At 37.9% G+C, this 12138-nt stretch overlaps 4 protein-coding genes across 4 annotated transcripts; 3 read left to right on the top strand and 1 right to left on the bottom strand.

Moving 5' to 3' along the window:
• The first annotated feature begins 36 nt into the window (after nt 1-36).
• On the top strand, nt 37-3509 carry LOC124305930 (switch-associated protein 70-like). Its single transcript, XM_046765946.1, has 9 exons — nt 37-445; nt 611-730; nt 805-1011; nt 1115-1230; nt 1442-1565; nt 1645-1986; nt 2071-2272; nt 2357-2512; nt 2623-3509. The coding sequence occupies exons 1-9, from the start codon at nt 347-349 to the stop codon at nt 2886-2888; spliced, it is 1632 nt and encodes a 543-aa protein (XP_046621902.1). The 5' UTR covers nt 37-346; the 3' UTR covers nt 2889-3509.
• Nucleotides 3509-5651, top strand: LOC124305935 (dynein regulatory complex subunit 2-like). Its single transcript, XM_046765966.1, has 5 exons — nt 3509-3654; nt 3756-4346; nt 4432-4824; nt 4896-5045; nt 5154-5651. Exons 1-5 carry the CDS (start codon nt 3511-3513, stop codon nt 5340-5342), a joined length of 1467 nt encoding a protein of 488 aa, XP_046621922.1. The 5' UTR covers nt 3509-3510; the 3' UTR covers nt 5343-5651.
• LOC124305929 (THO complex subunit 5 homolog) lies at nt 5407-8712 on the bottom strand. The gene is made up of 11 exons (XM_046765944.1): nt 8511-8712; nt 8281-8418; nt 7978-8192; nt 7787-7862; nt 7506-7691; nt 7267-7399; nt 6943-7182; nt 6758-6860; nt 6447-6648; nt 6074-6374; nt 5407-5994 (listed from the first exon to the last, which is right to left on the bottom strand). The coding sequence occupies exons 1-11, from the start codon at nt 8604-8606 to the stop codon at nt 5678-5680; spliced, it is 2007 nt and encodes a 668-aa protein (XP_046621900.1). The 5' UTR covers nt 8607-8712; the 3' UTR covers nt 5407-5677.
• Nucleotides 8713-8831: 119 nt separating this feature from the next.
• LOC124305933 (charged multivesicular body protein 6) lies at nt 8832-10584 on the top strand. Its single transcript, XM_046765961.1, has 4 exons — nt 8832-9009; nt 9124-9233; nt 9336-9766; nt 9942-10584. The coding sequence occupies exons 1-4, from the start codon at nt 8944-8946 to the stop codon at nt 9989-9991; spliced, it is 657 nt and encodes a 218-aa protein (XP_046621917.1). The 5' UTR covers nt 8832-8943; the 3' UTR covers nt 9992-10584.
• Nucleotides 10585-12138: the final 1554 nt, after the last annotated feature.

The raw sequence follows: 12138 nt of genomic DNA, 5'->3' as shown, positions 1-12138 counted from the left end.
ATGCGTACTATGGTCATTCTTGATTACAGCAGCCGCTAGTTGACTTGATTCAACAATCCTAGTTTCATTCTCTTCCGCAGAGGCGAACGTATCACAATCCCACGATAGGCTTCGGCGCGAGCCGACAGTGGTAGCGAATATCATACCCATATTCGTGCGTAATATGTGGGCTTGTATGTATGCGAAGGGAGAAGGTTGGAATTCAGATAAAGCAACGAGTCGTGTCGAGTCACCAGTCAGCCAGTCATTATTCCTCTGCAGTTTTGCCAAGTCCCATTCGGTCTTATTGTTAGGCGAGGATGTGATTCTTCCAAGCTACCTGTTGAATCAGCGCTACCGATAAACTATGGCGTATTTGTTGAAAAACTTGACAAACAGCATCTGGCATGCGTTTTACGCTCTGCAAGGTGACACCCCGGGTATCGTCGCGAAATCTAAATTAAAGGTGCGTATGAATTCGAGCGTATCTCGCAATGTTGACAAACGCACGCCGTATGACGTGATTAGTAAATATTATAATCCTGAAGCTGTTTACTTAACCGTGAAGTTTCCTAGAACTTTATGTTCGAGGGTGTGGCTTTTTTCACGACACTTTCACATGTCACTTCAGGTGTTGACAGCCAACTTTGGAACCTTGATGGATCTGTATGGGGTTGAGAAGGGGCTCGATGATTACCGAAGCACCCAGTGGCTGACGTTCGATCAATTTTTATATTACCTACAGAATGAAGTAAGTTTTGTCACTATACTTATTCTTATTATTATCGTCATCATTTGTCGGTACAGTCATTTTATCCATCTCAGGTCTTTGCCTCTATTTCTGATGCAACACCAATGCAAACCTGCAGACTTCTTGAAGAACGCATCGAGGAGATATGCTGGCTTGTCTCTCGAAAAGCGTACGCAGATCAGAAACACAGAGTCTTTGAAGATCGCAGCATTTATCAACTCTTCAGAATATTCTGTCTTTTAGCAGAGATGGGAACACATAACGCAGAGTCATCGTATCTCGTAAGTCATCGTAAAAAATTCTACTCCCTTACTTTCCAAACAATCAGATCTTATTCTAAAATCCTTAACACTTTTTAATCTGAGGTTTTTTTACTCGTAATAGATAACCATGCACAGCAACGAGGTAGCTCAAATATCTTCCCAACTCGTGACATCATTGGGTCTTCATTGGGACTCGTCAGACTTTGCCGAATTATCTGCAGCGTTGACTGCATTCAGGTAATTCTTCTTTTGCAAATGTCTGCATGTTATGCGTTTCGTAAACGAAGTTGTGTTCTAAATCAAATGCAGAAATACTTGTTCAAATTTATCTTGGTTTTAGTTATCGCAAAAAATCACTGTACCTAAAGTTGAAAGACTTTCAGACTGAAAGCAGCAGGATCTCCTTGTCTTATCCATGTAGCATTTAGTTAAACGTATTTCCAAAAAGATTCCCCACATTTCTGGCAGTGTTGGAGTCCAAGTACAGCGGTGGAGGAACTTTGGACACAGCTGCTGTAGCTGAGGCTATAGATGACCTTTACCAGATCTATGTTAATGACGTCATCAAAAAAGTGAGGCACCGCTAAGGCGATCAAGTTCTGAAATATCAATCTTTCAGAGATCCTATAACTAAGTCTTTTAATTTTCCAGGGATATCTGATTAAAAAAGGATTTCTCTTGCCAACAATGCGATACTACTGGTTTGTCCTTCAGCCGGGAAAATTGACTTACTACAAAGATGCCCAGCAGAAAGATCCTGCTGGAGTGATAACCCTAAATGTAAACTGTTGGGCTGATGCTGTTAAAGATTCTGGAAAGCTAGATAAACAGTTTATTCTAAGTTCACCAGACAACAAGGCACTTGAACTGGTCGCTGATGATCATAGGGGCAGATTACAGTGGCTAGCTGCACTGCAAATTGCCATTGATCATTCTGGAGACAGAATTGGCTATCAAAGGTCTCTAGCGATGCAAAGACGATCCATGCGGCTGGTAAATAAATTAAAAGCCAATTTACACTGGCACTGACAGCACATTGAAAGTGAGTATTGTGATGGAATATGTGATTTTTCTTAGGCTAAGAAACAACTGAAGGAAGAAACGGGGATGGAATTGCAGCATGAACGCCAAGCACGAATTGCCGCAGAGTTACAAGCAAGAAAGCTGGAGGCGTTATCTAGAGAAGAAGGAGCCAAGGTACAAGAGCTTGAAGAAATCAAATTAAAACTTGAAAGACTTTTGGAGGAGGAGAAGCAAGCCTTACAAGATGAAGAGATAGGTATTAATTTCTATTCAACAATTACCTAATCAACTAGTTTGGCTCTGATTGCTTTTTTTAGTTTATCTCTAATTTTTCGCATAGTTCGAAACCTTCAAGCTCGAGTATTGAAAGAAGAATGGGAAAGGAGAGAGCAGCTAGAAAAACTACAACAAGAGCAACAGGAGCTCCTTGAATCAGAAAGATTGAAGCGCCTTGAATTCGAACAGAAACAGCAAGAAAATGAACTAAAATTACAGGGTAATACCGGGATTCTTATCAAATTCTTCCAAGTGAATGAAAACATAACAGTTTATTTACGAAACACAAGTAGCGCGCCTGACTTCATGAAAATCTGAATGTGTTTACAGAAGCAGCAGCAAGACTTGAGCAGCTAGAATCTGAAAGACAGGGTCTCGATGCAGAGCTGAGGTCTGTGCGGGAAAAAGTAAGACAAGCTGAAGGAGCTCAAATACTATTAGAGGCGCAAATTGTTGTAACCAGGCCTTTGAGAGGTGGAGAACGAATCAGACGTACTCAAAGCATGATTCCTACTAGTAAGGAAAGGTCTGATGCAATAGAATATTTAAAAGATCGGGTTACTTCCACACAGGAGGACATTCACCCAGTAACGTAAACGCCGTATAAAAAAATTCCTCCTAAAATTTGCCATGAACTGATTGCCATTCCTGTAGGTAATTAATAACTAACGTAGTAATAACAATCATCCTTTGTCTTGATCCTTTGCCGGTTTGATAACATGGTGCCCCGGGGTAGCGTTTTGGTCGTTAGATCAGTTATTTTTAGTTCTGTTATTTGTATTTTATCAAAATGTATTAATATACTCATAAGTAATGTTGGGTAATTTTATTTACAATTTACATTTCATATTCAGAGCTGTGTTGTAATTATTTAGTATTTTGAATATAGATTGTTCTCTATTTACAAATTAGATATACACAGAGAAATACATATTTTATACATACCTATAATAACTTCACTATATCTGTCAGGGTAAAATAATAAATAAAATTTTTAACTATCAATTGCATTATGAATCAGTAAAACAAAATATAACAACTTTTAAACGCATATGGATGAATCACAAGTATTGTTGATTTCCATGGTGACTGTTGAAAAATTGATCAAACACAATCGGCTAAGTTCTTCTGTCTGTGGAATGAATTTAGTTGCTTGGTCTAATTCCCAAAGTATACGTGAATTTAACTTACTTACCCAGTACATAATAAATTTTGAATATGCCTGCAAAAAAGAAAAAGGGCAAGGCATCGAAATTATCGCGTATGAGCGATGAAGAGCGAGCCAGATATTTGCAACATCGAGCGGAAATAGAATTGGAAGCCAAGAGGCGCAAGCAACAATTAATCGCTGCTTTTACAAAGGTGAAATTTAATTCTACAGTTATTAGATTATTGTTACATGTTACCATTCAAAAGACGCAAGCAAGTTTATAACAAAGAATAACGTGCTTCTGTGTGTTTAGAATAAACTTAAGCATGAAGAAGCATTCTCAAGATTGAATACTGCGAAAATAAACGAACAGTGGCGTCATTTGCTGCGTCAAATAAAGTGTAAGGAATTGTATCAGGACGTTAAACACCTTTGGCAAAATTTCGACTGTACTTTGAAAGCCAAAAACTCAATAATTGCAAAACTCTACGAGGAGTTAGAATTATCTGACAGAGATCACAGGCGATCACAAGAGGCTCACATCATGATGATTGATAAATTCATAGGTGAATTAAAGATATACATACTCATACTCATGCATATCACATTTCTGCTCAGAGGAGACAATACTATGTTGACCATAAATATTTTAACAATGAGTCGCATTGCGTATATTTCAGGCATACACAAGCAGAGATTGAGTTATTTGCATGACAATTATGTGAAAGAACTCAGAGAACTTGAATACATTGGCACGGTAGAATTGACTGAAGTTAAAAATAAACTGGAGAACAGTTGTAAGGAACAAGACACTATTATATTTGCACAGAACAAAAGTCTGGAGAGTAGCTTAGAAAAAACAAGGTCACAGAATGCTATCCACACACGTACCATCGTGCATTCGGTATGTAAGTCACACATTTCTTTTTAGGAAAATTATTGGGAAGGTTTCTATGAAACAATAATCAAACTACATGTGATGCGATAAGAAAGAGGAAGACATAATGGAACTGAGGCACCGTGTTGTGGGCAATATGGAGAATCTGTGGTCGCAACTGCTTGCGACAATCACAGACTATGAAGTGCTGACGGAAAACAAAAGGAAGCAGTATGAGTACTTGAAGGAACAGGATGATGCTGTCAGGGCAGAAGCAGCTATGTTTCCTAAACAACAATCCCAGCTCTTAGACACAATCGATATTACCAAAGGACAATTAGATGATTTGGCATGGGAGCGTGGGGAGCAGATAACAGAGTTGAAACAACAGCTGGAGCAGCTGAACAAAGCGATTTGGGATCTGAGATCCAAAATAAAAATGGCGCAAATAACAGACGCCATTCGGCTGAAGAAACTCAGTGTTATAAGCAATGGAGTGAAAAAGGTAAATCTCACTATTGGTGATTTAAGATGTAAGTACAATTTTTTATGCCTATTCTTTACTCTTGATCGTAGGAATTGGATAAAATTCTGGAAAAAGGAACGATGTTGCAGCTTCTCAGTCAACTTTGTTCAAGCTTAGAAGAACCACGAGATGGGATTGACAAGTGTTCTAATAAAGATAACGACTTATTACATTGCTACGAGAAAACGGGCACAGAAAACGTAATAATATATAAAATTCAAATAGAATCAGGGTCTCGGGGAAATGAGATTTATAATCGTAGATGAGTTAGCAATTTTTACAAATCAAGTAATTACATTTTCTTTCAGGTGACAGAACCGTTCGACAGAATGGAAAAGTTCTGGAAGCGATTTAATGAAGTGAAGGCAGAGAATATTTTAATGCGGAAAGAGCGTGCACAGTCGTTGCAGGAAAACAGGCATTTGAGGCACAACTTGCGTGTGTATCTAGTTACTGTAGCCAGAATGCCAGCTGCGAGACCTCATACAGCCATTTAAACATTTTTAGTTAAAGAAAATTTCAAATTGGTCTAGATTTTCGCATTTATTTTAATATAAATATTGATGCACACAAATATGAAATCTAGATCGGTATACGTATTTTATTCCAATGTGTAAATCTAGATACCAGTTACTTCACCTCTCTTGGAATAATTTTTTCGTTTTTTGTTTTGTTATTCTTAACTGACGTTTACGCTAAGTGTGAATTTCTCATTCAAACATGATTCAAATGAAAATACCGCACGTTTTTGCAAGTGTAGAGCTATGTTGATTGAAGTTAATCGGCCATTTGTACTTTGTGATAGTCCAAGAATAGAAAAGCTGTTGAATTTCTATCGATGGGTAAAAATTCCTCCACCCAGAGTCAAATATTTGTAAGGCCTCGCCCTGGTCCTGCCTCTGACTGGATGAAAGAATATTTTCTCCTGAGGAACTATACCCTCTGTTTCAAGATAAATATCAAAACAAGCTCTCAGTCGCTGCAATTGTGCAGATAAAGTTGGTGGCTTTTCCCACATGACATTTACTTCTCGCTCAATATCCCTCAGGATATCAACGGATGCTGGAACGGTAGGATTGAGAGTGATGCTGAAAATTGGTGGTACTCGTGGATAGTCAGGTTTGATGGCTATATGAGCGACAAGTTCACCTGGAATGAAACGCGTCGTAATTAATACACTGAAAATAATAAAATTGCAGTTATTAAGAAGACAAGAACTGATACTAACTGCTCTCTCTGCGTAGTACAGCTTCATAGAAAATATCCATCGGTGATACAAGGCCTTTTTGATAGAACGGGGGCGTATTGTCAAAGCTTGAGTAACTCTTCCAGGACAGAGTGTTGAACTTGTGTAGCACAGTAGCTATCTTGCATGGCATTGGATCACTACTATCGGTAAAAATAGAGAGATTCCCTGATTCCAATTGGCGTATTTCAGAGCAGAGCTCAAGTCGTGCTTTCACTCGTCGTTTTATCTCTTTAAGAACACATTCCACACTGTCCTGTGCCAATCCGTGATTGACTGCCACCTATAAAATACATAACATATTAGTTAAGAATGATTTAAATTCTATTTGTGTTTCCAAATTTCAATATACAACCATTTGTTTAGCATTATCCGACGTAATGAACCGCAGCCCAGCCATGCGCTGAGCCCAGTTATAGGGAATGCCTAGTTGCAGAGACGGAAAGGGGCCCAAGCCATACCGACATAATTGGTAATGATTAGCTGGATTTGGGCTCTCCAGACCCAAATCACCAGGGAATAACTCTCGAAGTACCGAATCAGACACCAACATATCCCTGTCAATGAAACAATCAGTGTTTGATAAATTTTAGTTATTCTGGATAATAAATTCTGTAAGTAATATTTTGGTTTACTCTTAGAGTACTTATTAATAATATGTCATACCCTGCACTAACGCCACCTGGATTTTCGGTATCCAGTGTGGCATCTAATGTCACCACATTCAGGTAGCTCATATAGAAGAAGTTTAGCGTCAGTTTGGTGTTACCTGTACAAAAATTGTATCAAACAATAAATTTCTACCATAAAGTATTCCTTTGCATGAGTAGAGATTAAAGTCCGAAACTCACTTTTGAAAACCATTACGAGTCTTACGCTCAGTGGATGTCTCTGCAATAGCCTAAGTTTCTTTTCCTCCAGCCTAGCTTCTTTCGACATTCTGTGGTGTCTCTTTTTATGGACTGGTGTTTCTTCTACAACCCCATCTGTTTGATTGTCTTGGTCAGAGTCTGAGTCTTGTGACCCCTCTTGGCTGTTGACCCTCTTGGCATCATCATCATCTCCTTCTATACTCACGAGCAGTGAGGAATCTGAAGCAAATAGAGAACACATGAATGATCATTGCTCGAAAAAATTCTTTCAAACTTCTTTGTTGCAGAGTATAGTGGGCGTACCATATGCATCTCGATACGCAGTCGCCTTTGCGTAAAGAACATACAAAGGTGAGGCTAATAATGCAGCCTTTTGATGCTCTTGCCGTATTTTGTCTAATGGTAGGCCAAGACTTTCCTGAAGTGGCTTACTTGCCTGTGAAAATGAAAAAAAATTCACATGAGAATACTTGTACCCGGAGGCTGGAATAATATTGGAATTCGTTGAAAGAATAAAAATTGCATAGGTCTGGCAGACGTACCTCTAAAATTGTACGTAGTTGGGGTGCGAGATTATCCAACCGAGTTTGTTTGGATTCTATACTGGCAGCCACTCCTTTCTTGCTGTCAGTAAGCTCATCGCACAACGCAGCCAGCTGCTTCCTCTGCATCAACTCCCACTCCAAACGAGCTAAGCGAAGTTGGTGAGGGTCGTTTTTGGTAATTTCCTTTTGAATTAGAAAAAATTTATCACGTAATGGTTCACAAAATAATTTGTAATAAGGTTATACTTCAAGGTAACCTTAGTTATAGTAGAACTTACTGGCCTAGAGACAGACTCAGGTGCCTCTTTATAAAATTCATCCTCTGGGACAAGTTCGATAGATTCGTCTTTTGATCTGGGCAGAAATAATTATTCTTTGAGCATAGGTATTAATGGCAAGATCCAAAAATTATTTTTCTATTGAATTTCTGTGGGAAATTTATATTGAAATCAGGTACACTTGAACTCACTTGAATTGCAAGCATTTGACAACTTCTTTCTTGAGGTGCATGACCTCGTAAAGTAGATTTTGTAAATGCAAATGCCTGCTATCTACACTGCTCTTAGCTGCTACTAAGGAGTCCCTTGCGAACTTTGTTCTGAACTTTTCCATTCTATTTAACTTTTTCAATTCAATGAAAGCGAGTGATGTTTGAATCTGCAGTTCACGAATCTCTTCTTTTGCCTGAAAATGAGATGAAAATCACTCTTCAATCTTAAACAAGAAATAACCACATGAATTAAATCATTCAAATGCCAGGTACGTTACTAACACTGTCCTCGCTGTTTGCTTTCAATTTTGCTATCTTATCCATCAATGTTCGAATATTTTCGCACATCGACAAAAAATTCTCTGAATCCGTCGCAGGCGATCGATCCATTGCCTCCTTTTCCTCGTAAGTTGTTATTACCTGTACAAAGGAAAAATAAATTTTGTGTTAAGTTTTACGGGTCCAAGATTGTTATGAATTCGATGGGTTCATCATATTGCCGGAAACCTAACCTTGTACATATCGGCATCCTTGACTGGAGTCGTTACCCCAGTAGTCACGGATTTTCTTCGCTTCTTTGTGGACTCAGTTTCATTTTCTTTACCCATTCTTTCAAGATTCCTGTACGAAAAATAATTCTCGAAAGGTCTAAATCCCGGTTATGACTCACACGATCAATCGAGGTTATGTTTACTATCTTCGATCAGTTAAAACGATAAGTAGGAACTACAAAGAATATAAATAGCGGCTTGTAGACCCTGGATTAGTTCACCAATACCCCACAAGATGGTATCAGCGGTCAATTTTGCGGCTCGATTCGCCGCTCAATCTCGAAATCGTATGTTTTGAGGACGTGTTATCGCATCAGTTGCGAAGTGTCAAGTCGCGATAAAATTTTTTAACTAGTTGATTAGATATATTTAACTTACATTGAATAGAAAAAAAATGGGAATATTTTTCTCGAAGAAAAAGCCTCAGAGTCGAGTTACTGAACAAGACAAGGCTGTGCTGGTTCGTATAACAAATAAAACTACAGAATTTTAACCTAATATAACCTGCTGTGGGTTTGACACATCAAATCTACGTATTTATGTAATTATATTTCACAATTGCATATCATTTCAGCAACTGAAACAAACGAGGGACAAGATAAAACAATATCAAAAACGGATCGAACAAAGCATCGAAAAGGAGCGTGAAATAGCAAAACAATTAATTCATGATGGAAAGAAAGAGTTGAGTATATGACGTCGCTTTTTTCTGTTATGATTCTTCATTTCTCAGTAATGGCGGTAATACAAGGTAAAAAATTATTCATGAACTTCGTTGATTTTCAGCCGAGCTTTGCTGCTACTTCGCAAAAAGAAATTCCAAGAACAATTGCTCAGCAAAACGGACGGTCAGCTCGAAAATCTGGAACACATGATGCACGATTTGGAGTTTGCACAAATTGAGTTGAAGGTAATAGATGGGCTCAAAGTTGGAAATACTGCCCTGAAGAAGCTGCATGATATTCTGTCGATCGAAGACATTGAAAAAGTGATGGATGAGACCAGGGAAGGAATTGAAAAACAAAAAGAACTAGACGATGTGCTCAGTGGAACGCTGTCAGACGAGGACGAAGGAGAGGCGGAGGCTGAGCTGGAGGCGCTGCTGGCCCAAGATAGGGAATTACAAGATAAAGAAGAAGAAAAAACGAAGATTCCTGAAGTTCCAAAGGAAGTTTCTCTGCCTGACGTTCCCACGGATGAACCGGTCAAGCAAAGAGGTATATTCTTCTTCCTTGTTGTGTCAATCAATCTTCAGTTGCCATTGCATACAGCTATGCAAAGATGTCTTATCGTTACCAGCAATCCAGGGAATATGCATTGCTGTATAAATTATAGGAGTATATTTGTGTGCCTTGTTCATTGACGTATGCTGTCTATATTTACTGTTTGCAGAGTCACCAAGGAAGGAAAAAATACGAGAGGCAGTGCCATTGGAAGCGTGAATGATAATTCAATTTGTGTAAAACACAGATTTTTATTAATTCCTTGATTTATTAGACGTATACATTTTACTTCTTTTATTTGAAAAAAAAAATCTCTTCTGTGACGTGTTCCACTGACTGCGCCCAGTGTATGCTACGTGCAGTTTCTCCATCTTACGCCCATTTGCATTGACAAAATTATGACAAAAGTGAAATTTGTACGTACCGAGTGCAGTGGGTGGAAGCCACTACTAATACCGCCGGAGTGTGTATATATGTACAGTGCTTTTTGTACAGTTGTTAATTGTATGGAGCTAGTAGTCTGATGAATGAACCAAAAAAATAGATTTCGTAGATCTATCCACCTAAATTTCAATTCATCTTCGGGATCGCATCGCCAAAGTCTTAAAACTTCAATTGGATTACCAATATTGAAGCGTGAGTGCAAATATCAGAGTTATGTTTATATGGTTTAGGTATCTGACTTAAATTCAAAATGTCTTTAGTGTCATGCTTCTGTGAGTGTGACTCGAATTGTATACCTAATATCAAATTGTTAACGACAACATTGTGCATCCGTTAAATAAATTTTTTCACATTATTATTGTAAACGTCACAATTAGCCACTTTTTATTTTGGTAGAACGCAGACTATTGCAGGTCTGCGTTTTATCTCAATAAGAAATATTGCAGATTAGAGATGAACAATATTATTTGTTATTTCTCACCCAGACGAGAGTACACGTTGCGATTACCGAGTTACTTGAGACTTTTTTTTCTCTCATTGAGTGCAATAGTAATCATTTTAAGCTCTCAATTGTCACATGGATGGTGTTTATATTTTTCCACAAATAATCATATTTTCATCCATCAAATTGATTGCGTCACTGAACATATAAATAATTCCAATTTCATACTCAGCGCAATCGCAAAAAGGATCACCTTATCATCTAACTAATTTACAACTTTAAACATTTCATTCTCTTTTAACTATGTGAATGACGTGCAGGTAAACGAAATTCCTCAGAAATCACGCGGATAGTCGCTGTCTCTTCCAGTTATCAAGACAAGCACAATTGTTATCTAAAAAAAAAGACAATGTAAAAAAAAAAGAGAATTCTATTATAGTTGTTTGGTTACAACATCAGTATTCAAGTTATCAAACTTTTATTTGCTATTATTGTATCTTTTCTGCAATTTTTCTTCCAGTTACAATGGAGTACCCAAACTTTCAAAACATGTTTCTCTTGAATTGTCTCTCTGATTCGTTTTTTCAAATATGGCAAGTTTTCGTCGCAGAACGATCAGACATATCGATCGTCATTCGATGATCCAAGCACGAGGTCGCTGGTTGTTTTTACGCGACTGTTTTCAAAGTTTCTGGGTTCGATGATCTCATATCTCTGATCGCTGTGAGCACAATTGTCCGATTATATTCGGCTAACAAAACTACGTCAAAGTTTGAGAAAACAATTGAGCGAAGTTGAGGAGAATTACGGACACGGTAAATAAGGTACTTTACGATTATTATTCTGTTTTCACACTCAATTACGTATTCGCGTAATTGTTATTGTATATCTCTCTCTCTCTCTCTCTCTCTCTCTCTTTCTGTCGTGTTTACCTCTCGTCGGAGAAATTGCACCCCGATGTTGTTGTTATCACCATCTAATTGTTAGCCGTGTTTTGCACAGATAGTCCAGTCGGAATGTATGTACATTTTTATGCGGGTTTGTTTTTCTAATCGTTGGGGACACCGATGGTCTAAATCCAGATTTTCAATCAGATTCTGCAGTATCTTCGGCCACCATCTTGAATTTATCAGGAAATCTGTTTTTGTCTATTAATTCGCCCATCTTCAAGTTTTTACTGAACTAGTCGTATTAACTAAACTTGTACCATTAAGGAGAAGAAAAACTAAATTTGTAGAAAATTGTATTCTTCGCAACTTTGGTCATAACAACTTTTCGTCTGCGATCGATCTTTTTTAACTTAATGTGGAACCAAAAATTCAATACGGTAGCTGAAGCTACTGCAACCTACCTAACCTCTTGCAGAATCTGATCGATATTCTGGATTTATTACAAACTAAAATGACCAGAAAAAGAAAATAATGGTATCGAAAATTTGCAATTTCAGGTATTTTTTTTTTGTGACACTTTGACTGGGCTA

Source organism: Neodiprion virginianus, chromosome 5 (assembly GCF_021901495.1).
Source record: "Neodiprion virginianus isolate iyNeoVirg1 chromosome 5, iyNeoVirg1.1, whole genome shotgun sequence".
NCBI lineage: Eukaryota > Metazoa > Arthropoda > Insecta > Hymenoptera > Diprionidae > Neodiprion > Neodiprion virginianus.
Note: the sequence above shows the minus strand (reverse complement) of the source record. Positions and strands in the feature narration are given on the sequence as shown.

Coding starts and splice junctions, on each gene's coding strand:
- LOC124305930 (XM_046765946.1), top strand. CDS start 347: ATGGCGTATTTGTTGAAAAACTTGACAAACAGCATCTGGCATGCGTTT. Junction 1,987..2,070: donor AAAGACGATCCATGCGGCTG/GTAAATAAATTA, acceptor GATTTTTCTTAG/GCTAAGAAACAACTGAAGGA. Junction 2,513..2,622: donor AAATGAACTAAAATTACAGG/GTAATACCGGGA, acceptor ATGTGTTTACAG/AAGCAGCAGCAAGACTTGAG.
- LOC124305929 (XM_046765944.1), bottom strand. CDS start 8,606: ATGGGTAAAGAAAATGAAACTGAGTCCACAAAGAAGCGAAGAAAATCC. Junction 7,400..7,505: donor AACTACGTACAATTTTAGAG/GTACGTCTGCCA, acceptor TCATTTTCACAG/GCAAGTAAGCCACTTCAGGA. Junction 6,649..6,757: donor CCAGGTGGCGTTAGTGCAGG/GTATGACATATT, acceptor TTTCATTGACAG/GGATATGTTGGTGTCTGATT.
- LOC124305935 (XM_046765966.1), top strand. CDS start 3,511: ATGCCTGCAAAAAAGAAAAAGGGCAAGGCATCGAAATTATCGCGTATG. Junction 3,655..3,755: donor TAATCGCTGCTTTTACAAAG/GTGAAATTTAAT, acceptor CTGTGTGTTTAG/AATAAACTTAAGCATGAAGA. Junction 4,347..4,431: donor CACGTACCATCGTGCATTCG/GTATGTAAGTCA, acceptor TGATGCGATAAG/AAAGAGGAAGACATAATGGA.
- LOC124305933 (XM_046765961.1), top strand. CDS start 8,944: ATGGGAATATTTTTCTCGAAGAAAAAGCCTCAGAGTCGAGTTACTGAA. Junction 9,010..9,123: donor AACAAGACAAGGCTGTGCTG/GTTCGTATAACA, acceptor ATATCATTTCAG/CAACTGAAACAAACGAGGGA. Junction 9,767..9,941: donor TGAACCGGTCAAGCAAAGAG/GTATATTCTTCT, acceptor TACTGTTTGCAG/AGTCACCAAGGAAGGAAAAA.